Source organism: Carettochelys insculpta, chromosome 9 (assembly GCF_033958435.1).
Source record: "Carettochelys insculpta isolate YL-2023 chromosome 9, ASM3395843v1, whole genome shotgun sequence".
NCBI lineage: Eukaryota > Metazoa > Chordata > Testudines > Carettochelyidae > Carettochelys > Carettochelys insculpta.
Window position 1 is genome coordinate 18411005 of NC_134145.1, and position 27884 is coordinate 18438888.

At 42.4% G+C, this 27884-nt stretch overlaps 1 protein-coding gene across 1 annotated transcript in view; it reads left to right on the forward strand.

Annotated features, from left to right (window-relative positions):
- Window positions 1–7229, forward strand: part of CACHD1 (cache domain containing 1) — a 199094-nt gene extending 191865 nt beyond the window's left edge. The window contains exons 26-27 of the mRNA XM_075002823.1: window positions 488–589; window positions 4686–7229. Of these exons, the coding sequence (XP_074858924.1) occupies window positions 488–589; window positions 4686–4924 (341 nt within the window). The 3' untranslated portion in view covers window positions 4925–7229. The remainder of the gene's footprint in view (window positions 1–487; window positions 590–4685) is intronic.
- Window positions 7230–27884: the final 20655 nt, after the last annotated feature.

Here is a 27884-nt window from a genome sequence, read left to right on the forward strand (position 1 = left end):
ATTTCCTGTATGGCCCTGTGTTGAAAATGAGCTGAATCAAAAGGCCAGATGTGGACATGCCAACATCTAGGGTTCAAAACCCAGAGCGGGGCCTGAGTTCTGCAGCTTGTATCCATTGAAACAAATGCAGCTCCTGTGAGTCTGTGGTGCTTTTCTGCTTAAATGGTGAACAGGCTTTGGATACTGCCTAGCTCTCTGTTCTGGCTTTGCTACAGGGAACCCTCAGAATGTTCATTAATCAAAGCAGACAGACAGGTAAATCAAAGCTAGGTTCATCCTGCTCTCAGCACTAGCCGAGGACACACATGTCCAAGCAAACCTTAGTCCCATCGTTTCTTTGATGTGAAAGCTTGCAATCCTTCTGAGAACGTTACAGCAGCAGCTGAAAGAAGTAGCTTATAAAACATGTCTGATTCCTTGTTGTTGACTTGCTCCACTAGTCTAACTTAATAAAAACACACAGGCCCGGCTTTCCTTTCTTTCGTAGTCAGCAACACGCGCTTCATAGCAGCCGTAATTGAGCGGCATGCACACAGCCCGGAACGTAGACGGCGCTACTGGGGGCGATCGGGAACAGAGAGCGATCACGGTAAGACCTTTAGACTCCCAATGACTCTGTAGGCTCAGCTCGTTTCTGATACTTGGCAACGTAGGATAAGGCCAGACAAAAACCAGCTTTGCTCCTTACTGCTTCTTAGTTAAACAGTTTTGACACCTCGCCGTTCATGACACTGTCCAGCAATGAAGCTGTTTTTGTGAGAGCAGTGTTACCACGTGAGCTCTCTTGCTCACTGCCCCATCCTCTGCATCTTACTGTGACATAGGGTTAGGTTTGTTGGATGTCTGACTGTCTGGTATTCATACAGATAGAAAAGTGACCAAATTTACCACCCCGTTTCCCCATTACCCAACCCTGACTGTTAAGTCAGAATCTCAAAAACCATTCCAAGAAGTAAAGCTTATTGTCATCTGAGAACAGAGAACTAATTCCATGCCCTTTGCCATGGAGCTGGGAGCACTTTTCAAAAATGGCCTTCACATCTTTGTAGACAACTGCCTCTCCACTCTGGTAATATTTGTGCTATGCCTTCTGTAGCAGGGTTCAGCAAAGCCTGGATTAGACAATGGTGTCCAATACTCCTTTAGCCTTTTTGCTGGGCAGTCGGCACATACTGCTGCAGTGGAGGACATTTTGTGTGCACGTTAGCTTTTAAAAAATAGGACCAACGTTTATTGTATTTTTAATAATGGTGTTTGTGCTAGAGTCATTTAGTGTCTCATGGCATTTCCATTGTCAAGCCTTTTCTGGGGTTATCACCGTCGTCCTGTTTTTTTCCAGTCTGAAAAACAGCTGCCCAACTCTTTGTCAGCGTTTAGAGCAATTAGGTCAGTATGAAGTCACTGACCCATCAGGAAGACTCAGTGTAAGTTAAGCCAAAGGTCTATGCTGGGGTGTTGGCAGTAGCTAAAAACACACTAATGGTGGCTTTCAATGGTGGCTTCGTTAGGTTACTATGTCTGGTTTTGTATTATTAGTTTGATATCTTCTACTCCTAGAAAGTCCTCACAGTCTTCTGTGACTGGGGTAGTACTGAGGTGCCAACAGAGGTAACCCTGCTCAGCTCTTTAAAGCTATGTACTACTTTATTTCTTCTTTGAGGAATGGTGTTTATTGTGTTTCCAATGGTGGGGTACTCCAGCATCCTGTGTACTGGCATCAGAGGGCTTTGAAAGCAGTATCTGTTGGACCATCCATGTACCCTGTCTCAATCTGTGCTTCCTACTGAGGTGGTAAAGGGCAGGGCAGACAAACCACCTCTTCAGTTCCTTCTGGGTTAGCACCTTCAGTGTCCTCCTCTCAGGCATCATTCGGAATAAATAGTTGTACACAGTTCTGTTAATTCTCAAGTAATTTGTAGATTGATGTAGTTTAACAGTTTTCATAGTTTAAATTATAGGTTATGGGGCCCTCTTGCTCCATACCCAAAAGTCTGAGCCTCAAACTCTGCACCGGCTGCCTGTGATCTTGCTCGGTCAGTGATGATCATCAGCGCAGCCTCTAGTGCCTGGGAAAACCTCACATCGCAGCTCAGTGCAATATCTGTCGGTCTGTCCCCAGCCACACCCAAGAAGGGTGAGCTTTTTGCCTCCTAAATAGCTCAGGGAGGTGGCCACAAGACCCCCGTCATACCCAGGCTGGGAACCACCCTCCCAGAACATCAACCTGATTCATCAAGGAGTGCAACAGCTGCCATCATGTGTGACTCTTTGAGGTCCCAGTGACTGATCTCAGAGATCTGGTGCTTGTTCCTGCTCTGCTTCCAACCCCAGAGCTATCTTCCGTGTCCACATAGCCCTACATTTCTAACCCTGGGTCTGCACCTGACATCCCAGCTGATCTTACACAAGTGAGTTAACTTTTCTGAGCCTCAGGATACGTCTGTCTGCCCTACAATAGTTCAGCTACAGCAGTGCAGCTGTGCATTGGTAGCACCCTCACCTAGATACTCCCTGCGTCAGTAAAGGGAATTTTTCTGCCAGTTAATCCATCTCTCCAAGACATGGCAGCTATGTCAGCAGAACAACTCTTCTGTTGATTTCGTGGTATCTACAGTGAAGTTTATGTACACCCAACTAAATCACATTGAGTACCATTTTCTTCTTAGCTCTGAGCCATATAACTATGTTGACCTAATTATTAGGTGTAGACCACGCTGTAGCGTCCTTGGTTGTAAAATGCTTCTACTCTATCTCACATGAATTCTGAGTCTTAAGGTTTTTAATATTTGTAAAGTCCATTAAGATATGATAAAGGTCTAAGTAGTATGTGTGTTTGAAGCTTTATTATCAATGCCTAAGAAGCAGCAGCATAGTGGACAGACAGTTGTACGTCTTAATATATGTGAAAGATTTGCAGGTTAACGCTCAGATGCCTCACACAATTCAGTACCTCCCCTCTGAAAGAAATGAGAGATTTTTACATAGAAAAAATGAAAGCCCAGAAAATAGCTAGTCAGATGTTACTAGAATGCACACCAAATACATGGTGAAATCAGTAGCACTAAGTTGTATAATTTAAAGGTCCTGTAACCAATTTTGCAACTAATTTCCTTTGGTTTCAAAACCCTAGAACAGTTGAAAAATAACAAAACTAAAACCCACATTTAGCAGAGGAAGAAATTGGCTGTAGTAGTGTTCTCATAGTTACAACACATGAAGTTCAGGAAATATCATGACCAAACCAAAATTCACTTTTGGTTATTTTGGTTTTAGCTAGATGCATTATGTATGAAAATTCGGTTTTTGTGTTGTTTGTTGTTTATTTTAAAGTGTTATAAGATGTATTTTGATTAACTTGCTTTCTTGTTAGACCAAATTAATATTTTTCTAAGCTATCCAATCTGATCAGTTGCTAGGGCTGTGGTACCTTGAACACAGGCATTGAGGCTGCTTTGAGGGTTTTGCAGTATCTATGTTGTGACATTTGTCTGAGCTCAGACAAGATTTCAGGCAGTTGGTAGGCTGGGTACATTGTGATACTCATGTACAGCAAATCCCCTTCTGTCTCCTTGCTGTAGTCATTTAGTTTTGAGATTTTACCCAGAAAAATGCCTAAAAGATTTGGATCAATTAAGTACTTTCTTACAGATTCACTAGCTCCAACTCTTTACCGTAAGGTATGTGTATATATGCATTTGTTCAGTTACAAAACATTTCTACTCCGCTATCAACAAGCAGTTTGGCTTAGCTGTCACAGATCTGAGCAGGGCAGCTCATAGGTAGTTTCTGATGGATGCTGGCAGTAGATTCAATCAAACATTAATATTTCGTCATTTCTGAAACTTTAAGGAAAGTTCTGCAGTATTTGAAGAAAAATCTGAGAACTTCGAAAATGGACCACATTCATTGGCGAGGATCTTTTCCACTTTACATATATATAATTTTAAAAAATCAAAAAGATGTGAAGTACTTACACTTAAAATAGTTGATGGCTCAAAATTCGGTTTTGTTTTTGTTCATTGTCTATTTGCGAAGTCCAAATAATTTGTAAGACATTTGCCTCCGAAACCATACCTTCTTATTGCATATTGTTAAATAAACGCAAGTAGATAGGTTGGTATGTTTGGGAGGGGACCAGATGTTTCAACATGAGGCTTCCACAAGGCTATTAAAAGCAAGAAAGAAGAAAAAGGAAGGAACTTTTTAAAAATTATACCAGATTGTTTCTTGTGTGTCTCTATTTTAAAACTGTTCATTTGTGGGGCCCTGTTCTGTAAATTATGAGTTGCTTCATTAATGGCAATGGGTATTGGGACGTTCAGCATCTTGAAATCTTGGGCCTTGTGCCGTAGAACAGTGTTTCTTAAACTTTTTGAGACCACGGAACACCAAATAATTTTTTTTATGCGGAACACCTATGAAAATGTTCTTTTAAAAAAAAAAAAAAAAAAAACAGCAACGTATACAGCAAAAACAAAATGAATTAATTTAATCAGGTATTATATCAGTGAAGAAGTAACATTGTGTCTGATTTTAATAACAAAAAGTATATACTTTGAATCATTTTTCCATATGCTCATGGCACACTTGCCAGTTGTTCATGGAACACTAGTGTTATGTGGAACCTAGTTTAAGAAACACTGGCCTAGAATATCTGTTTTTACTAGTGTTGTTTTGCGTTTTAGGTTATAGCACTATGAGTCCTCAGGAAGACAGTGAAAATCCTCCATGCAATAATGATCCACTGTCTGCTGGTGTTGACGTTGGAAACCATGATGAAGATTTAGACCTGGATACACCACCTCAAACAGCTGCACTCTTGAGTCATAAGTTTCACCACTATAGGTTGCACCACCCGACTCTTCATCACAGCCACCACTTGCAGGCAGCCGTCACAGTGCACACTGTGGATGCAGAATGCTAATACACTGTATTCTTTGAGGGGAGGTAGGGAGATGATAAACAAAATGCAGTTTAACAACAATCCATACAGCAATGAGGAGCTTTGTGTCTGTGTGTTGACCAGGGTGGTTTAATGACCTTCCTAAAGAAACTGTTCCACACACGACCTTAAATGTAATGTTGGCTCTGGAATGGCGGAAAATGAGCTTGATGAATGGAGCTGCCATAACATTTTAATAAAATGGAGCGGGAGGCATGTTAAACCTCCAAACGCAGGGATGAAAGTTTATACAGTAACTGAAGCTTTGGGAGCCCTCTAAACTGAGCCAAGAGAAGGGAGAGCTCAAAGAAGATGAAGATGTTTTGCTTCCCTTAGCTGAAAGAGTATAAATCTGTACAGCCAGAGACAAAAAATGGTGTTGGATACAGAAATGGATCTTTTGAGGCTTCTGTTTGTTTGTTTTCTTTTTTTTAGAAAGTTCATTGCTCTTATAATTGCTGTATGGGACCTGGGACAATGCATCTCAAGATTTTTAAGTAAAGGATTATTTTTCTACTATTTATTGAACTTGAAACATTCATGAACTTGCGGGGAAAGGGGAAATACACATTAGCAACTATGGGCAAGGATGGCATACATTCTGTGTGATGGTGAAGTCATTCTTCCAAGGAAGGCGTCTGTTTTTTATTAGCTGATATTCATCCACAGCCCCACTTTGCAGAAAGGGAAAATGAAGAATCATTCTCTGCTTTGTTTACATGTGATTTTAGCCACAGTTGTTTTGCATAAACTTTAAACCTGATTTTTAGCAGGTTGGTTTTTTTTTAATTTGCAAAAGGCAAGAATTCTCTGCTTCCCTGCTAAAGCACTAAGTATTTTCCCAGTCTTCACACCTTGAACCACCCTTGCCGGCCCTTACGGTCTTGGAGGATGTTCCCTTCACTGTAATAATACAGTAGTTGAACTGCATTAATGATCAGAGAATTCCAAAATGAAATACATCCCATTTCTGTATTTTGTTAGACCCGTTGGCAAAACCAGAATGTGGTAAAATACATAATAATGTTCAGGTTGTAACAAGGTTTCTGTTGAAATCGTAATTATAAGCTGCTGCTGTTTATCTGGAATTTAATACTGCGTGGTGATTCATACAGGGATTAATCAAGTCTCTAATACAACATGAGGCATCATCATTTTAAATTTAGTTTTAAATCAGTGTTGTATTTTAGATTCATATTGTGTGATTAAAATGTTATAAAAACATTTTTGCACTGTGCTTATGATAAACATCCATTATGTAGTTAAAAAAAAGATTTCTGAATATTGTTTTAATGAATAGGGTACTTAATACCATATTATGTAAAAAAAAAAAAAAAAAAAAATTGGTTCATAAACAGTACAGTAAAGAAACTATATGTGTGATAACAGAATAGCCCTTTATACTATGTATAAAAATACACTCTCTAGTGAAATAAACTGTACGTAAAAGTATAGTTCTGTGAATTACTTATGGTTGAACTCAAGATTATCTCTTTCACTTGCCTCTAATTCTGTGGGTGAATGGGCATCTCAAAGGAAAATAATATAAAATTCTGGACTGTCAGGACTCCTCTCTAATTTTGATGATTGTGTTTCTGGTTCTGACAGTCTTAAATTTGCATGCAATTTACAGTATTTGTTTTAAAAATCTATTTTAAGAAGCTTTGTTTGCAAGTACTTTGAACGTTAAAACTCCTGGGAAGGTTCAAGCACAATGAAAGGTTACCTTAGTCAATAATAACAGTGTATAGAAAAAAGAAGGTACAGTAGGGTCTCAACATTTGCGAACCTAAGGTTTGTGAATTCAAGTATTCATGAGTGGCCTTTGGTGGCTGCTTTCCTGGGGATCCGGAGTGGAGAGCACCAGCAGCTGCCGCTTCCGTGGGGCCCCGGGCAGGGAGTGCCAGCAGCCCCCACTTTCCCCATGCTCCAGGTAGGAGTGACTGCCATACAGTGCTGTACAATACTGTCTTGGCAAAAGTCAACATTTGTGAGGGTTCTCAACATGGCACCCTCGCAAATGTTGAGACCCTGCTGTATTGAAAATGTTTCCTTTGCTGTTTATTGCTGTTTTGAGGAGGAACAGAGAGGAGGTGTGTGTGTTGTTTGAGCAGCTAATTCCTGAAAGATATTAAATGTCGTTCGTGTTCTTGAAATGTTCATGCTATAATCTTATTTCTCCTTTTGGAGCACAGAATATCTTTGATCTTTATGCCCAGCTTACTGGGACTTCCAAGTGAGAACCAAAGGTAATACCTGGCTCTTGGGAAATGAGCTAGAGGTACCTGCTCTTTTTGAATTTGCCAAGGGAAGGGAAAATACCTCATCTTACCACTGTCATTAACAAAATAGAAGGTGCGTGCCACTAAGAAGTAAGACATTGTAAACATAAAAATGAACATAGGTTTCAGCAGCTCTGCCTTCGGTTTGCTGAAATAAACAAAAATTACAGAAGGTTTTGCTAATAGTTTGTCCTATACATCAAGTACAGCCCTGTGGTTACTCAAAAGTAATTGTCCAACCCTGTAGCACCCCTACAGATCTCTCATGTCAGTCCTTATTAAAGTGGATTAAAAGGAGTCACAAAAAGGTGCTTGGTGCAGAATAATAGTGTCCATGCAGGAGGGTAGTGCTGAGTAGCCATGGCCCATCCAACTCAAATATTAGTTGTTGTCTCACTAATTTCCCCATGTGGGCCAACTTGTGAATTAATGGAGTATACTACCTTTTCCCCATCCTTTAATTTGAGTTATAGCAAAATAGCTTTCTTTATATGTACAGTAGTGTATAAATGGAAAAAAAGGGAAAAATACAGTTAGCCAGATTTATACCTGCTGCAATTGGTATGGCTCTATTGAAGTCCATTCTGATTTACACCAGAAGAGGATGAGGCTCCCGTTCACAATCAGAAAGAGTTCATGTAAGCAAAGCTCTAATGAAACAAACAACGTTATTAACAGATTGTACGTACAAATGGGTTAATCCTGTAAGGTCATATTTATGAACTTGAAGTCAGTGTCTCACTCCTCCAGTGTATTCCCTGTAACTTCTGAGTAGCTTTGATAGGAAATCTGTGTGAGTGCAGATGGCCTAAAGGAAAACATTCATAATACTTACACCACTTATGGAAGAGCAAATTACTAATTTTTTTATCTGAAATATTTTCCCTGGTTGTGTTTCAGGGTAAAACACAGAGTGCTAGCATGCAGCTAGGAACAGACAGCAGCGTGTTCCCAGTGGCAAGCCTTCATTTCTGGAAGTGGCTTCTGTCAGAAATACATGTAAGGTGCATTCAGGAACCATTGTGTAATGCATTTATTTGTCCATGCTTTCTGTTAGCTGCTTAATCTACAACCCCAGCATTCAGCCTTGAAGGTTGCTGAGTGGCAAGGGGTCATGGTGTGCATGTTTAGTCCCTCTTTTGTTGTTTTTATTCTTATCCATGTACAGTATGTCCAATTTCCACAGAGAGGGACACTTGATATGTACTTGTAATAAAGACAGCAGCTTAAGTTTCTGGTGTTACAGAACTTGAGGTGTGTTGGCAGACTATTAACTCTTTATTGTGAGAATTTCTAGATCCGTAGCCATCTTAAAACCCTGAGCTGATAAGTAGTACAAGTCTAAAACAACAAGGTACAAGGTGAGCCTGTGAACAATTCCATATAAGCTCTTGTCCTGGCAATTAAAGTAATTGTACAGTGATTATCATCTCTGCCCGGTGAATGGTGAAATTCTTAACCCTTTGTCACTTATATTCCTTCCTTGATTTTCGTAAGGAAAAACATTTTGTCGACAAGGTGTCCTGCTTTTTGGTCCAATGCTTAAATCAGTCACCCTGAAACAGGATTGATTGATTTAAATTATGATTTAAATCACCAAGAAAAAAAACTTTTGATCAAATTTCCCACTGTCACTACTTTACATGTTTCTTAAACAATGCTGCAACTCTGATCACTAAAACATGATACCTTACAGCTCAGTAGAGTATTTTACAACATTGGAGAGAGTGTACTTTGTACAATTGTTTTAGATTACTTGATTTTTATAAATTTAGGACATAATACTCATTACTCATGTCAAGCTGCAGATGCAGCAACAGTACGTGAGAAATGGTAAGAACTAAAACATGCACAAATACAATAGCACTTATATTTTTTTAAACTAAATCTTAAATGTTAGATGAATATTTCACATTTGCAATTGCAGAAGTCTCTTTAGTTGACTGCTGACCTTAAAACTTGTTTTTAATTTTCAGATTTTAGTAACTCTACCAGACAAATCCTCACAACACTAAATGTACAGTGGTCACAAAACTTCTACAACTAGTTCTCATCTTCCCCATGTTCATTTTGATTTATAGCCTGAAATAGAAATACAAAATTCCTAACTTTTTCAACTCCCTGTTGATTCCTTAGCTTTGAATGAATAAAACTAAATGAAGAAAAGTATCAGAGAGGTAGCCGTGTTAGTCTGTAGCTTCGAGAACAACAAGAAGTCTTGTGGCACCTTATAGACTAACAGACATTTTGGAACATAAGCTTTCATGGGCAAAGACCCACTTCATTAGATGTATGAGTTGGGGGGTGGTACAGAAGCCTGTGGTAGAACACTTCAGTCTCCCTGGACACTCAGTGGCAGATTTAAGGGTGACAGTTCTGAAACAAAATAAAATCAAATGGAGAGAGAAATCTCTGAGCTGCAATTTATTTGCAAATTTGATTCCATTAACCATGGATTAAACAGAGACTGGGAGTGGCTCGCAGCTTACAAAGGCAGTTTCTCTGCTCTGGGTGCTAATATCTCCACATTAGACTCTGACAAAGGCTCACATCCCCCGTCTGATCTGACTTTTTTCCTCTTTTGATAAGTGCTGTTGATACTGGGCCATTTCCACCTTGCTGAATAGACCTTGTCAGCTCTGGCCCTCCCTCTTACTGGGACCCCACTCTTTAAATACCCTTGTGAAACCAACCCCCATTCATGCATCTGATGAAGCGGGTCTTTGCCCACGAAAGCTTATGCTCCAAAATATCTGTTAGTCTATAAGGTGCCACAAGACTTCTCCTTGTTCTGTAAATGAAGAAAATATTCCCACTATGCTTGCATAGGAAACAAGTTGGTCTAGCAACTGAAGGAACTCTGTTCTAAGATGTCTGGCTAATGATTTCCGCCATTTCAAGGGGGTGACTTTATTCAAAACATCAGTAAACTTGTCTTGATTAAATAGTTTCACTTCAGCTGTAAAATTTATTATGGCTGGCTATGCCTATGCCATGGCAGCTGCAACATCTTCAGAAGTTGGGCATCCACCTTTATGCCTGGGTCAAGAGTGTTCTCAAGAAAAGAAGGCAGAATTAGAGTTTGATTCATTCACTTCTTTATTGCCTGCAGTATAACTTTCTGATTGAGGCATTTCTTTCCTCTGTGTCTCTTGCAGTGCCTTTCAAATTTTGACAGCAGAAGCAGGGCAGCAGCAATTTCTCTGAAGTGTTTTTCAAGGCTATGGCTAACAGGTTTCAGTATACTGAGTACATCCTCTACATTCCTGTGTAATCCAGTGTTAGGTGCTTCCATCTATTTAATCACTGTTTGCTTCCAAAGTTGTATGAAAAATCTTAATAAACTGTTCAAAACAATCAGCCACAGAAGTCCATTAAACACTTTGGCCATGTCTACACCAGCCCAAAACTTTGAAATGGCCACGCAAATGGCCATTTCAAAGTTACTAATGAAGCGCTGAAATACATATTCAGCGCCTCATTAGCATGCCGGCGGCCACAGCACTTCAAAATTGCCACGGCTCGCTGCCACATGGCTCGTCCAGACAGGGCTCCTTTTGGAAAGGACCGCACCAACTTCAAAATCCCCTTATTCCTATCTGCTGTTAAGAATAAGGGGACTTGGAAGTTGCTGGGGTCCTTTTGAAAAGGAGCCCCATCTGGACGAGCTGTGTGGCAGTGAGCTGCGGCAATTTCGAAGTGCCATGGCTGCCTGCATTTTAATGAGGTGCTGAATGTGTATTTCAGCACTTCATTAGTAAACTTTTGGGCTAGTGTAGACATAGCCTTTCAGAGAAAATTAGTTTGGCTCTTCCTGCTCTGTTCAGTGCAGCTGAAGCAAAATGGTGGTTACAGAAGTATTTTGTGACTTCAACATCATTTTATTTTATTCCTAGAGAAGATATGTCTTTAAGGCCATAGCTAAAAGGTGCATTAAATGGGCATGGCAGCCATATGTTATTAAGGAGTGGCCTTCCATTTCTTCTAAGTGTCTTCTCATCTTTGCCCTGTTTGCAGTATTGTCTGTGGCAAAACTGCACGTGACAGTTGAGTTTTTGTTCACAGTTTATTACAGCTTTCACTGCCAATTCTTTTAAATATTCTGTTGTGTGGGCGTTTCTGGAAGGTACGTTAATCCCATCTTCCGCTGTCACACATTGCTCCACCCATCAAGGCGTAAAACTGGCAAATTTCTCCTCAGTATCATTTGCACAGTGTTCAAGTTCCTTCTCAGATGCTGTTTCTCACCACCTTGCACCAATGTTTGCTCTAGCAGGTGGAGCGTGGCCTGTCATAAGAATTCAACCATGTCAGAAAAGGCATTCGTTGTTAAATATGCAAAAAGGAGAATTTGTGGCATGACTCAAATGAAGTAAAAATCCTAAATGAATCAAATTGCTCCATAGAATCATTATGGATAGCAATTCCTTCCTCTAATAGGACTATGGCACTAGGAATATATTATCCACCACCTAACCAGGACAGTGATAGTGATGCTGAGATGTGAAGGGAGATGAGAGGCTATCAAAATAAAAAGTTCAGTAATAATAGGGGATTTCAATTATCCCCATATTGACTGGGTACATGTCACCCCAGGACGGGATTCAGAGATAAAATTTCTCGATGCCTTAAATGACTGCTTCTTAGAGCAGCTGGTGCAGGAACCCACAAGGGGAGAGGCAATTCTCGATCTAGTACTGACTGGAATGCAGGATCTGGTCCAAGAAGTAACTATTACAGGACTGCTTGGAAATAGTGACCATAATATAATGTTTAATATTCCTGTGTTGGGAAGAACACTGCAGCAGTCGAACACTCTGGCATTTAATTTCAAAAAGGGGAATTATACAAAAATGAGGAGGTTAGTTAAACAGAAATTAAAAGGTAGAGTAACTAAAGTAAAATCCCTACAGGCTGCATGGAAACTTTTCCAGGACACCATATTAGAGGCCCAACTTAAATGTATACCCCAAATTAAAAAACAGTAAGAGACCTAAAAAAGAGCCTCCCTGGCTTAACAACCATGTAAAAGAGGCGGTGAGAGATAAAAAGGCATCCTTTAAAAAGTGGAAGTCAAATCCTAGTGAGGAAAATAGAAAGGAACATAAACACTGCCAAATTAAGTGTAAAAATGTAATAAGAAAAGCCAAAAAAGATTTTGAGGAACGGTTAGCCATAAATTCAAAAAACAATAGTAAGATGTTTTTTAAGTACATTAGAAGCAGGAAGCCCACTAAAAAAGCAGTGGGACCGTTGGACGACAGAGATATAAAAGGAGCAATCAAGGAAGATAATGCCATTGCAGAGAAACTAAATGATTTCCTTGCTTCAGTCTTCACAGCTTGAGGATATTACAGAGGTTCCCAATCTGAGCTGTCCTTTGTAGGTGACGAATCTGAGGAACTGTCCCAGATTGAAGTGACATTAGAGGAGGTTTTGGAGTTAATTGATAAGCTAAACAGTAACAAGTCTCCAGGACCAGATGGCATTCACCCAAGGGTTCTGAAAGAACTCAAATGTGAAATTGCAGAGCTATTAATGGTGGTTTGTAACCTATCCTTTAAATCAGCTTTGGTACCCAATGACTGGAAGACAGCTAATATAACGCCAATATTTAAAAAGGGCTCTAGAGGAGACCCTGGCAATTACAGACCGGTAAGTCTAACGTCAGTACCGGGCAAATTAGTAGAAACAATAGTAAAGAATAAAATTGTCAAACACGTAGAAGAACATGATTTGTTGGGCAAAAGTCAGCATGGTTTCTGTAGAGGGAAGTCGTGTCTTACTAATCTATTAGAGTTCTTTGAAGGGGTTAACAAACATGCAGACGGGAAATCCAGTGGACATAATATACTTAGATTTCCAGAAAGCCTTTGACAAGGTCCCTCACCAAAGGCTCTTATGTAAATTAGGTGGTCATGGGATAGGAGGAAAGATCCTTTCATGGATTGGAAACTGGTTAAAAGACAGGAAACAAAGTGTTGGAATAAATGCTAAATTTTCATCGTGGAGGGGGGTAACTAGTGGTGTTCCCCAAGGGTCAGTCCTGGGACCAATCCTGTTCAACTTGTTCATCAATGATCTAAATAAAGGGGTAAGCAGTGAGGTGGCAAAGTTTGCAGATGATACCAAGCTGTTCAGGATAGTCAAAACCAAAGTAGATTGTGAAGAACTTCAAAAAGATCTCAGCAAACTGAGTGATTGGGCAGCAAAATGGCAAATGAAATTTAATGTGGGTAACTGTAAGGTAATGCACATTGGGAAAAATAACCCCAATTATACATACAATGTGATGGGGGCAAATTGAGACACAACAGATCAGGAAAGGGATCTTGGAATTATAGTGGATAGTTCTCTGAAAACATCCCCGCAGTGTGCAGCGGCAGTCAGTAAAGCAAATAAGATGTTAGGAATTATTAAAAAAGGGATAGAGAATAAGATGAAGAATATCATAATTCCCCTATATAAAATTATGGTACGCCTACATCTTGAGTACTGCGTGCAGATGTGGTCTCCTCACCTCAAAAAAGATATACTGGCATTAGAAAAAGTTCAGAAAAGGGCAACTAAAATGATTAAGGGTTTGGAAAGGGTCCCATATGAGGAGAGGCTAGAGAGACTGGGACTTTTCAGTCTAGAAAAGAGGAGCTTGAGGGGCGATATGATAGAGGTATATAAAATCATGAATGGTGTGGAGAAAGTGAATATTGGAAAGTTATTTACTTGTTCCCATACATAAGAGCTAGAGGACACCAAATAAAATTAATGGGTAGTAGGTTCAAAACTAATAAAAGAACATTTTTCTTCACACAGCGCACAGTCAACCTTTGGAACTCCTTGCTGGAGGAGGCTGTGAAGGCCAGCACTCTAACAGAGTTTAAAAATGAGCTTGATAAATTTTTGGAGGTTAGGTCGATAAATGGCTATTAGCCAAGGGTAAAGTATGGTGCCCCTAGCCTTTAGTCAAAGGCTGGAGACGGATGGCAGGAGACAAATCGCTCAATCATTGTCTTCGGTTTACCTCCTCTGGGGCACCTGGCACTGGCCACTGTCAGCAGACAGGATGCTGGGCTGGATGGACCTTTGGTCTGACCCAGTATGGCCATTCTTATGTTCTTATGACTAAACTGAGCAATCTTTTTCATCTATGAGGTCTTCTTTGTATTTGCTGGTATTTGCAAAACCATCCATGGTGTTGGTTTTACTAGGTGATTGAAATCTTTTGCTTGCTACTGCTACTTTGTCTGAAATAGTTAGTTGCGGCAATGCTGCTAAAAGTACCAATGGATGACTGAAGTTATTGCAAATACACAGTCTGAGCTTCATGTGTAAATGGAATACTGAAACAAAATTAAAAAATGATTTTGAATTGTTCTTCTCACTCTATTATTCAGTTAATCATTTACGTTTTTTCAGCAAAGATGCAGATCCAATTCCAAGTTAGAAAAAAAAGCTGAGATGGGCTGTGCTTAACAGCCACTTAATTTTGGAATAAGACCCATTGAACTCATTGGCATTTCTTCAAGTATAGGATGGGGTTCCCTGGGGAAAGCTGAGTTAAGCTGAAGTAAAATAGGCAATAAGCATCAGGCATCACCATTATGCTCAGTGGCCATAATGTTGCAAAATATATGGTATGTATTGTGTAATACAGGAAAATGACACTCAATGGCAACTGGCAACTCTAGATTTCTCTTACTTCAACTTTTTGTACCATGTGCCTGGGTGAGAAATTCTAAATCTTCTTAACTAATTAAACAAGTCATAAAGATTAGCTAAGACAAACATTGTTTTTCTAGCACCATCTAACATAGCAAATAACTTGGGAATTTACCTGCTAAATCACACTTCTACTGAAAGGCAAAGAGCACGTCTTGAAGACTGATGCATTGCAAAGTAAATTATTTAAGATCCCCATCTTCATCCATAGCATTTCTTCCTATAAGCAGTTTCCCTTACGATGTTTTGTCCTTCCAGATAGGCCCTGCATCTCCTTATAGCAGTGCTTACACTTGACACATTTTCCTTTTTACTCAAAGAGCAAATTCCTTCAAAGAATTCCCAGACAGGGTCTCTTACACCCAGAAGCCATGACAATTTTCTGTGACAAAAGGATGCAGGAATATAGGAAGCTGTGGATATACTGAATAATGTCTTCCCTTTTTCTTTCTGGTCCGCTCAACTGTTCCTTTCTGTGCTGTTTCTATCCTATATATTGTCTCTCAGTCTTAAGACAGAGTCTTAAGCTCCTCTGCCGTGTTTGGCCCAGCTCCACCAGCACATGGGCACAGCCAAAAGCTGTCCTATCCCTCTTGTGTGTTTCTTTGCACGGGTGACTTTAGTCTTCTGAGAAACAGAAATTTAAAGCCCAGAACTTTAAAAAAGCAAATGCTGGTAATTAGGCTGGACAGAATGGAACCATTAATTCATTTTATGAGACTATAAGAGTAGCTCCAGCATGTTTGTGGTGAGATTTAATAGTAGCTGTTGTTTTCAAATGAGAAATTCAGAATTATAATTGATTTTTAAAATAAAATCTATTTTAAAATTTGTTTTACTTGTTTTTAAATCATTGATTTTTATCTACCCTGGAAAGGGAATAAACATTCTCTGTTGTGCTAACCCAATTTTAGCCATTTTAGGTGCAGTTGAACATGGGAGGATTTTCGTATATGCTGTACCAATCTTGTGTTATTGTAGAGTACAATGCAAGGACGCAGTTCCATAGCGTACAGATTGTATAGGTGTGTCAGATCCGAAATTCAAGCACTTGGACATCTGAAAGCTGGCTGTGGCCATAGGGGGACACATGTTCTTGGAAAATCTGCTTCAATTGCAGACATTTATTGGACTGACAAAAAAAAAATAGTCCAGTACATAAAGAGGCACGAGTGTTTGTCTACAGGGGGATGCTCAGTGGAGAAAAAGATAAAATAAATGCATCCAGAGCAGGTGACCTACAGCATTTTTCTTTTCAGTGAGGGCCTTGTTGCCATGCCCTCCTTGCAGGGATACAGCTGTTCTGAGGTGCAAGGGCACGCAATTAAATGTTTGCTCAGATTAATTCCCAGAAGCCTGCTGGATTTTAGCTCTAACCACTAGATCATGTAGCCTTTAATTTTTACTGGGTTTGATTTCTGAAACTTTGCCTGTTCAGTCAGCCTCGTTACACATCTTCATTCTTTCAGAAAAATGAAATTTTAAAAGCCTTTTCAGTACTAAAGGTATGGTGCACTTCATTACACGTAACAGAGAAGGAGCTGTGTTAGTCTGTGTTCCAGAGTTCACTGATCTTAGATGATCCGAAGGCCTTCAGTAATTTTAACAGATTAAGTTGTGTTGATGATTTTGTGGCTGTTGTGTGGGTAAGGCTCTTGCACACAAGTTACTCAGCTAGCCTCCTCAGGGTCAGTGAAATTGTTTACATGTTCAGGGTGTTAAATTTCGGAGTGGATCAAAAGAGATGAGTTTTACTTGTTGCAACTATTGCTTTGACAACATGATTTTGAAAGGGAAATTGATTGTGTTTTCTGGAGACTTTTTATCAGGCACTTAAATCGTGAACAGTTACCAGAATCTTTCCAGTTCAAAATGAGAGCAAGAACAGAAAATGATTCACAAAATACTCACAAAAGCTGCAGTGTGGATACAATGACAATAGTGATTTTAATGGTTTTAGGGTTCTGTTAAAAGAGGAAGAACAAAAATGATGACAAAAGTGTGTTCAAATTTTTGCAAAGCTGGTGACATATAAGAAAAAAATGACCCAATGAATAAAACACGTTTAAAATAAAAATAAAATCTGGTGTTTAGAAATTCAAAAGCACCTAGACTGTTGGGGTAGTGGAAAGGGTGGACAAGGAAGCCTATTGCCTCATACCATGCAAAGTCCTTAAAACATGCCTGTCTTCATTCTTTATTTTGCATCTTGTGGTGTGATGACGGTTGAGTTATGAACTGGTCTTAAATTAGAATATTAACGATTTCCAGATTGATTTTAATGGATGGAATAAACTGATAATTTAAAACTTTTCCACTATGCCTACAGGTAATAAAATCAGACGTGTGCTGAAATAATTTGACACTGCCAATAGCAGGAAAATGGAAATTCTGTTATGTATTTTTGCTCCAAACTTATATTCTGTCTCCAGTTTTCTCTTCTAGAGAAATTATATTTAGTTGAATTATACTGTGAAGTCCAGAGGCATAATCCTGAATTTATGTTCGAATCACACAGATTTTGGAGAGCTACAAGTTCCAGTAATTAATCTATATGATATAATTCTTGCACAATAATGTTAATACCTTGAAAATCTGTTTATTTTAATTGTAGCAGACTGGGGAAAAAATGTTCCTGAAAATATAAGCCAAAGTGAGTTATTGTTATAATCTCATCCAGAGAACATGGGTAACTGGGGAGTGGAATTATTTTTTTTCCTCATGAGAAGGAAAAAAAACATTTAGTAGTCATTCTGAGGCATCAATAAATATTACTGTATCTCTCACAAGAAGCAAAAAAGTCACATTATGACTGTTTCTGTGGAAACCATTCCATCTTGTTATTGTAAAGCAAACTAGTTTAAACTCGCATAAATTTCAAATGCCTGTGGGAAGGTAACCTTGTTGCCAATTTTCCACATTTTAATAAGTTACTACATGCTTTAGGGACAGAATAGTATGGATCATTGTGAAGCATCCAATCTAAACTCTTGAGTATCTTGCAGTATGGTAAATAAATTACAGGCTAGCTGTCAGACTGAAACCAATCAGATACTTGTGACAATTAGTCAATCATGTATTCTGTGACTTGTGTGGGAATGCATTACAGAGAGTCGGAACAAAACATCCACAATTCTCGACACTTTTCTGGACTTTTATCAAATTCTTTCCATAAAGAGCCAGATTCTCAGTTACTATAAATGAAAGTGGTAGTTGGGCTGTGCTGATTTACACAGCAGAGCATCTGGCCCAGCGATTTGATTCCACAATTTCCATGGTAATGTGATTTTATCTGGGGCTTTTTGTTTCATCTCTCCTTCTCTTTGACCCATCAGTCTCAGTTATTTTGGTTTTTATTCTTAGAAAATAATTTTGACATCCTTTTCCTAAACTCTCCCAGTGAATACAGAAACAGTTTCCCAACATCTGCCTTTCTGCTACCAAAATATGCTTTTCACCATGTTGCCCTAATGATACGATTGTCTATACCAAAAGAATTAGAAATCTATAACTTATCATCTGGTGGAACTATGGTGATACCTGTAGGCTATGTCTACACTACAGTTATCTGTCAACAGAAGTTACTGGCGGAAGAGATCTTCCAACAAAACTGCTGTCGACCAATCACGTCCACACACAAAAGTGGATTGAAAGAGCAATCTGCTCTGTCGACAGACAGCGGCCAGACTGCCCAGCCACTCTCTCAACAGAACAGCCAGCCAGAAGTTCAGCAAACAGGGCTGCCTGGTGAACCAGAAGCCCTGTCTGTTGACAGAGGGCCTCCTGGGAGCATGGCTTTTTTGTCAACAGAAACTGTCAACAAAGGCCTTGTTTCTGATTGTGGAGAGGCAGAATGCTGTTGGCAGAAGTGCCGAGTTTTGTCAACAGACTGAAAATAAAAATATTGAGTCTGTTCTGGTATGGCTATGGTCTGAAGAAGTAGGTCTGTCCCACAAAAGCTCACCACCTAATATATTATTTTGTTAGTCTTTAAAGTGCTACTGAACTTCTGTTTTGTTTTGATCCATGCTTTGATGCACATAAAATGTATTTCACTCAAGAATAGAAAAAATTAGAGGGACCACTGTCCAACACCCATGTCTTCAGTCACAGCTTGTGCCACCACCAATAACAAACTATATACAAGCAAAGTCAGCCTTTGTCTAACAGGGTACAGACCTGTAGGTTACTTGCATTACTACTGAATCTAATCCAAAGTAGAAAATAATGTAGCAGTGAATATAATGAAGCCAGAAATGCAATAGCAGTAAATATAAGGCAAGCTAGCCAACTGGACTACACAAGTTATATGAATGTATGCTGCAAACCAAATACAACATACACCTATGTAAAACACTACAAGAATCTAACAATAGATAAGAGATGTATCAATATTTAACTTTTAATGCTCTGTGTTTAATGTAATTGGCTGTTGTTGCTGGAACCAAAATTGTCATGTTGTTATGGGGAGAGGGATAGCTCAGTGGTTTGAGCATTGGCCTGCTAAACTAAGGGTTGTGAGTTCAGTCCTTAAGGAGGCCATTTAGGGATTGAAGCAAAATAGATGTCAGGGATGGTGCTTGGTCCTGCCACAAGGGCAGGGGAGTGGACTAGACTAGATGACCTCTCAAGGTCCCTTCCAGTTCAAGGAGATGTGTATCTCCAATCATGTTCATGCTTATTTATTTACAATTTTTTTGTTTTGTTTTTGTTTCTATGGTATAAAATTGATTACTGAATTCCTGCAGCTAACCAACTGCTTCTTTTTATTGCTGCCGTGTTCACAATAGGAGTGATATATTTGTATAGAAATGCTGGTATTCTGTACTGTCAAAGAGCTTGTGTGAACACAGCTACCTGCCAAAGCCATCTTTGTACTGATACAGTGAAAAACAGTCCCCACAAGGGAAACAAATTATATTGCTGAAAGAGCAGCTATGCTAATATAGATATCTGTGTATGAGGGAGTTGGGCTGGAACAGTGATGTCTGCTCAGGATCACATTTCTCATAGGGATGTTAATGTTTAACTGGTTAACACTGGTGGGGGCTGCAAGCAGGCCACAAGAGAGCACTTCAGCATGGAAGCAGCAGCTCCCATCCATAGTAGCCCCAGTCTGGGCATGCCATGGGTGAGGGCTCCCCTACCTGGCCGGAGTAGCCCCTATCTGCAGCATGGGGGCCTCCCCCAGTTTAATCCTTTAACCAGTTAACAAATGGGATTTTACATACCTAGTTTCATGCCACTCACTAATGTAACAGTGCAGGCAAAAATCTGTCGTGTATCCCTGACTTGATGCATTAATTCTAACCACAGAATAGCTGTGCTGTACAAAGTTCAACAGCTACTAAATTAAGTGGATTTTCAGCTGTAGCGCAGGCTCCAATCTACATTATGGAGACAATAGCAGCATAGTTACGAGGCCATAACTATGCGGACGTACCCTCCACACCCTACAGGAATGGAAGGGGTTTTTGCAATACTGTAGGAACATCTCTCCCAAGCAGCCGTTGTGAGGTTGAGGGAAACATTCATCCACCAACCTAGCCACGTCTACATGAAAGTTAGGCTGGCCTGGCTATAGCAATCAGGAGTGTAAGACATACAGTGAAATACACAGTGACTGTTTAGTGTCATTATATACACTATGTAGACAAAGGTAACATGCAAGCAAAGAGAAAGCAGCCTTTTGTTGACTATATCCCTGCTTGAATTATGCAACCTAGTTGTCTCCGAAATAATCTGGTGCTAGCCAACTGGCCGCTATCAGACGGACATTTAACTAATCGGATCTGAGATCTCACCTGCTATTGCATTTCCTATGTTTCCAAGTACTTGGAGAACTAAAAATAGCTCTTGCAGTCAGGCCTGTCAACAGAGAACAATTGCTTGGGAGAATTAAAAGTGTCCCCAGTCGCCACTGCTGACAACACAGTGGGGCTAAGGCAGCTTACTGTTGCTCCAAGCATGTTCCGTTCCCTGAGGGGAGAGGTGTGTCTGTGCACTGCCCCTGCCCCAAGCACCATGCCCCACAGCACCCATTGCTTGGGAACTGCAGGTAGTGAGAGGCATAGGCGGGTGTCTGCAGGCAGTAGCACATGGAGACACTGACTCCCAGCCCTCCGTCCAAGGAGCCTGTGCCAGAGGGGTGTGCTATGGAAAAAATTGAATCCAGATACAAATTTTGCATCTCAGGTCCCTGTCTAATTGCTAGGTAGACAACAAATTGCTTATTTGGACAAAACAGAGATTTTAATATAGCAAAGACTTAAAATTGTATTTTATTTAAAATGGTAAAAACAAAAATAAGAGAAAAGTCAAAACACAAAATTAAAACTTCTCAAAATGCAGAATAGGGTATATCCAAGGATCGCATTATATTAATGAGTGAGGGAGTCAGTGAGCAATACATTAGTTTTTGGTAGTGTAGACAGAACAAGATGGTTGCAAAAACATACTAAAGAACCAAATTACTTTTTATGCTATTTCAGAGCTCAAGCCTATTTTTTGTGTTAGCCTGAATCTGTACACCCCCAGATTTAACACAGTTCAGATTTGGAGTTGAATCTTCATGAGCATTCACAACAAGGGCTTTGAGTTCACCTAAGAGCATGAATAAAACTCCAGATCCAGAAACTAGGGTCTTATTCCCTTCTTGCCAACATCAGGGTGACTCAGTTATTTTAATGTGATTATTCCCAATTTATGTATATGCAGGACGCCTTCATGCAGCGTGCCCTCACTGTGGAGAAACGGGTCAGCATCGCTGTCTGGATGCTGGCCACTCCAGACAGCTACCAATCCGTGGGCCAGCAGTTTGGCGTTGGCAAGGCCACCATTGGGGCTGTCCTCATGAAGGTAAGAGGACCCACGGGGGGAGGGGGAGGCAGCCCTGGCAGGGGAGGGGAGGGGGGCCCTGGCAGGGGAGGATCACACACACCCTGCACACCCCTCATTGGTGCTCTCCCATGTGCTTCTCCTGCAGGTCGTCCGCACCATCAACGTCCTGCTCCTCCACAGGCTCATGAGGCTTGGGGACCCAGATGCCGCCATCGCGGGCTTTGCCACCCTGGGCTTCCCCAATTGCTTCGGGGCTCTGGATGGGACCCACATCCCCATCTGCGCCCCGGAGCACAGTGGAGGACGCTACTTAAACAGGAAGGGCTACCACTGAGTGGTCCTCCAGGCCTTGGTGGACAGCCAGGGCCATTTCTTGGACGTTTATGTGGGCTGGCCTGGCAGCACCCATGATGCCCGGGTATTCCAGAACTCGGGCCTGTGCCGCCGGCTGGAGGTGGGGACCTACATCCCCCAGCGGGAGATCCCTGTGGGGGACACCACCATGCCCCTCTGCATCATCGCAGATGCGGCATACCCCCTCCGGCCCTGGCTCATGCATCCGTACATGGGCCAGCTGTCAGCCAGCCAGGAGCGCTTCAACATGCGCCTGAACCATGCGCGCCAGGTGGTGGAGCGCACATTTGGCCGCCTCAAAGGGCGCTGGAGGTGTCTCCTCACCCGCCTTCATGCAGGCCCCACCAACATCCCCCAGATTGTGGGGGCGTGCAGCGCCCTCCACAACCTGGTGGAGAGCAAGGGGGAAGCCTTCTTTCAGGGCTGGGCTGTGGAGGCCGGCTGGGCTGTGGAGGCCGGCAGGGCCGATGTCCAGCCACCTGCTGCCCCCAGTCGCCAGGTGGACCCCGAAGGGACCCGGGTCCGGGAGGCCCTGCGGGCCCAGTTCGACGAGGCCATGGGGTGAACGCTGGCAGACCCCCCACTGCACCCCCCCATCCTCCACAACACTCCCTGCCCCTACGCCCACACCACAGAGCACCCAAGAGCACCCCAACACACTTTTCTTGTAAATAAAAGCAGACATTTGTTCGTCAAATCAAATATCTGTTGAACTCTTATTATTATTATCATGACTAACTATTTACAGGCAAAATCAAAATGATATATATGTATCATAAATAAGACAAGATGAAAGGGGAAGACAAGGAAGGGGAGAACTATGTACATGGGGGGGCAGGGATCAGCATAGCAACAGGGGTCTAATAGAAACTATTTACAAAACAACATTAAACTGAAGGGGATATGTACAAAGGGGGAGGGGGGGCCACGTCCTGGGCCCCACACCCCCTAATGTCCAGCACTGGGGGTGGGTGGCCGTGACCCACGCCTCGGCCTCAGCCCTGGCCAGGGCTGGCTGGGGGCCGGGCGGACCGGGAGATAAGGCCGGCGGGTGTCAGCTGGCCCCAGGTCCCCCTCAGCGGAAGGGCCCTCGGTGGCGGGTGGCAGTGCGACGGCTGATGGAGCAGCGGGTGGAGCATGCAGGGCGGACACAGCGGCAGCCGGCATGGCATGGGGGGGCCAGGTAGTCCACGATACGGTCGAATGTCCACATAAAGGCCCTCCATGCCTCCTGGCGCCAGGCCAGCGCCCGCTCCTGGAGTTGGAGGCGCTGCTCCTCCACCCGCAGCCATTGCTTGGCGACCTTCAGCTGCCGATGATGGATGGCCAGCAGCTGGGGGTCCGTTGCCGTCGGGTGGTGGTGCTGGGTCCACCGTAGTCCCCACCGTGGGGCTGGTCGGTCTTCCGCCGAGGGGCTGGCCTCGAGTGATGGCCCCGGTGGGCTGTCCGGGACCACTGACACCTCGCCGGCGCTCTCCAGTCCTTCCGATGGTGCAGCTGCGGAACACAGGAGCGGGGGAAGAAGAGTGGAGACAGCCGTTAGTGTGGGCCCCGAGCTGTGGCCCTTGTCCCCCCACCCCTCTGCTGCTGGTTCCCCATCCCCGTCCCTGGGAGATGCTGCTGATGATGATGATGGGTGTCCCACCCCCTCCCCCCGGGGGACCCCAGAAGTTCCGCTCCCCCCAGCCCCAGGGATGGGGCATGGCACTGTCGTGCTGGGGGGCAGGAGCTGATGCACTCTTCTGAGGGACATGCCACTGCTGTCCTTGGGGCCATGGTCATCTGGGCATGTGGAGGGCCCTGGTCATATCTATTACCCCCACCCCTCAACCCCGGGGGTGTGCACTGGGGGGGTACATACCTGATGGTCCACTCCCACGGTCGGGGGACACCCGGTGGGCGGATGCCCTGCTGGAGCTTCGGGACGGGATGTGGATCTTGAGCCCGGCGTCGCTGGAGGAGGACTCCCCCCTCCTCCTCCTCCAGTGCCCCGGGGGTGGGCTCCTGGGGGGGCCCCCGGGGTGCGGGGCTTGCCTCCAGGGCGGACTTCACCTCCGGGGCCTGCTGGGGCTCGTCGGCCGAGGTATCAAGAGTGGCCGGAGGGGAGGAGGTGTGCCGGGGGCCCAGGATGGCCCTGAGCTCCCTGTAAAAGGGGCAAGTGACGGGGGCGGCCCCAGATCGGCTGGCCGCATCCCGGGCCCGGGAGTAACCCTGCCGCAGCTCCTTCACTTTACTGCGTACATGATCCGGAGTGCAGGCAGGGTGACCCCGGGTGGCCAGGCCCTCGGCCAGCTGAGCGAACGCATCCACTTTCCGCCTCTTGCTCCCCGTTACCTGGAGCACCTCCTCCTCACTCCAGAGCCCCAGCAGGTCCCGAAGCTCGGCCTCCGTCCAGGAGGGGCCCCACTGCCGCTTCCTGGACTGGCTGCCAGCCTGCGAGCCCTGGCTCCCCTTGGGGGGGGGTGCCCTGGGGGCGCTTAGGGGGCTGGGGGGCGGCTATCGCAGCGCTGGGGGGGTTTTCTGGCTGCAGAAGAGCATGCAGGCTGGCCACATGGCTGGGCTGCCACCTGCACGCTCTCTCAGCTTCCTGCACAGGAAGGCAGGGGGTGGGGAGCTTTAAGGGGCCACTGCACGCGGCAACCATCGAGCTCAGGGGCTGGGCACAGCATCTCAACTGCTCAGCTGATGGCCGCCATGGCGGACCCCGCTATTTCGATGTTGTGGGATGCGCAACGACTACACATTCCCTACTTCGACGTTCAACGTCGAAGTAGGGCGCTATTCCCATCTCCTGATGGGGGTAGCGACTTCGACATCACGCCAGCTTACGTCGATGTTAACTTCGAAATAGCACCCAACACGTGTAGCCGTGACGGGTGCTATTTCGAAGTTGGCGCCGCTACTTCGAAGTAGCCGGCATGTGTAGACGCGGCCTATGTATGTGAGTGATTGTACTCACATGAGTAATCCAATGGTTAAAGTTACATGCAGAAGCCTTTGCAGGGCTGAGACATGACTGTGAATTAAAGTAATTAATCTGGAGCTCAACTGAGAATATGACATGTTATAGTGTTATAAAAAATCCAGTGTTCATATAATAATTCGTCATCCTTTTCTGTCAATACAGCTGGCTTCACATGATCAAAGTCATAAATACTCGATTAATCTTTATGTGTAAGATTTAGCTCTTTAAATGTGTCTAAACATGAAGAAACGCATAAACCTCTCTGAACTATTAAGCACTCATAGAGCAATCCATTCTAACACTAGTTTTATTCTAGTAATGAAATAAAACTATATAGTTTCCAAGACATTTCTTTCACCATGGCACATTAACAAAGTAAGCAATTTGGAGCATATAATTAACTAAAACAGAATCCACTTTTTAAAGGATAAATACATTTAGTGAGCTCAGTAATTCAGCTACTCTCAAGCTGATTATTTAATTAAATTATATGGTGCTTGCTTCTTGAAAAATAAAAAGGCAAAGCTATAAATCAATGATAACTTAATCTGCAAATGAATCTCTGACAGCCTATAAAACTGTTTCAGTACTCAGTACTTATAAAATTATCAACTTTTTCATGGTCCAGGAAATATGTTTTCTAAAATAGTCAAAAAGAAGATTTGTTTATGTTCTTTTTTTTTTTCCATACTGCATGATTGAGGGAGGAATTGCCCTCACTGAAATCTTTCAGATCAGTATGCACAAAGAAAACACCTATTTTTATTTCCCTATGGTTTTTTTGTTTTGTTTTTTAAATAGTTTTAATCCATTTGAAAAGTGACAAGGTGCGATAACAACTAACAAGGTCCCAAGTCTTCTTAGGCATCTTAACTTGTTCGGGTTTGCTGAACCCATTCTTTCAAATATAGCCAAATTGATGTCCGAAGTTTGTAAAGTTGCACTGTACCAAACCATAAATTCTGCAAAACATCATGTATGTATTACCAATGACTTTTCCATTGTTCCCTTTGTATTTTCCCACAAGAAGGTAACTTCTACTAGCACTACAGTACTGAGGATCTGGTTTATTCATCTGATTTGATTTTCTTTTAATCTGTTTTGTCTATTGCTGATAAGAAATAAGATTAGAAAAAAAGAAAAAGAAAAATACATTTTGGTCAAGACCTGCCATTCCACACTTTAAATTTCCTTTCACTCTCTCTGGTTTTCTGTTTTTTCTCACCATTCACTTCACTCCCCTTCTCTGAAAACCTAAGAATGTGTTTACAGAGAAAAATATAGTACAGTAAACTTTCATATCCAGCAGCTCCAGGACCAGGAGGTTGCCAGATATCTGGATAATAGAGAGGCATACCTAGCAATGCATAACACTAAAGAAAAACAAGGATAGATATTTGTATGCTGAGTACTTTATCAAAAAACAGTAATTTTGTACACTGTAAACTTATACTGTATTTGCTGTATTTATTTGTGTTTACTTTCACTATACTGTACTTATGGAAAATGTAGCTAAAATTCATTTATGGTTAAAATGTAGTTTGAGAGTTCTAGATGATAGAATGCCAGATACAAAAGCATTCGCTGTAGTTAGCAGGTTTAACTAACCAAATGGAAAATATGCCAAAGCTGTTGCAACAGTGGCTACAACAGAGGTCCCACTAGATTACTGTTCCTCTGAATGGGTGGCACCAGGAGAAGTTCCCTAATGTATCTGAGACTTCTCTGTGCTTACATTTCTGTCCTTCTCCAATAACTGAATATTTATTATCCTGTGAATGAATCTGTGCTTTCTGTGATCCCCTTTTTTCTTAGATAACTGACAAATCCTTGAAACCATCCAAGTTTAGTCTACCTCTTCTTGAAAATTAAAAGTTTACAATGTATTGTGGAGGATTTGTCAGTTCAGCAAAAAAGGCCAGGGCAGAACAATAAGCACTGAAAAAGTTTCTATTAATTTGGTTTAAAAAATTGCAAAAATTCTTAATGAAATTTTTCTCAAAAATGTGTTCATTTTTCAAATAGTGCTAGGACTCAGAGAGTGAGATGACAGATCACTTAGAAACTATACAGCTTGTGCCGTTTAACACTGAAATAACCTGACACTTTCTGCTAGATGTGGCATCTATCAAATGAGACATGGCACCGAAAGTCTGACCATCTGTGTTTACTGTGTTTCCATAATACTTTGCACAAGAATGGGAATGTAAAGAACAGTGTCTTGGCCAAATGCCATCTTGGATAATAATATTTTGCCTACCTAAAATCCTCCCTGCACTTTTAGTAAGATACACTAGCCTCGCTAATTTCCTGTCCTAAATTGTTGTATTATTCATGTGCTTTAAAGTATCTGCCATCCTGCAAATAATTGCATTTCAGTTGGTTCTGGGGTACCTACATGGGGAAATGTGAACAGTAGATTCTCATTATTTACAAACCTATGGTTTGCAAATTCAATTATTCTCAAGGGGCTGAAGCGGCCACTTCCCCAGGGCTCTGGGTCATGGAGCGCTGGCAGCTGCTGCTTCCCCTGGGGCCCCAGGCAGGAGCACCAGCAGCTGGGGCTGCCATATTCACAAAACTCAACATTTGCGAGGGTTCCCAACACGGAACACTTGTGAATGTTGAGACCCTACTGTCTTATGGAGGAAAGCGGATGACAGGGCAGGGTGGGGCTGTTCATCTTGCAGAATTTAAAAGGACAGGTAATGAAGCAGAATGCTGTGGTATCCTAGAGCCGCAACAGATGCATATGGGGATGAAGGACAGTGGAACAAGCTTA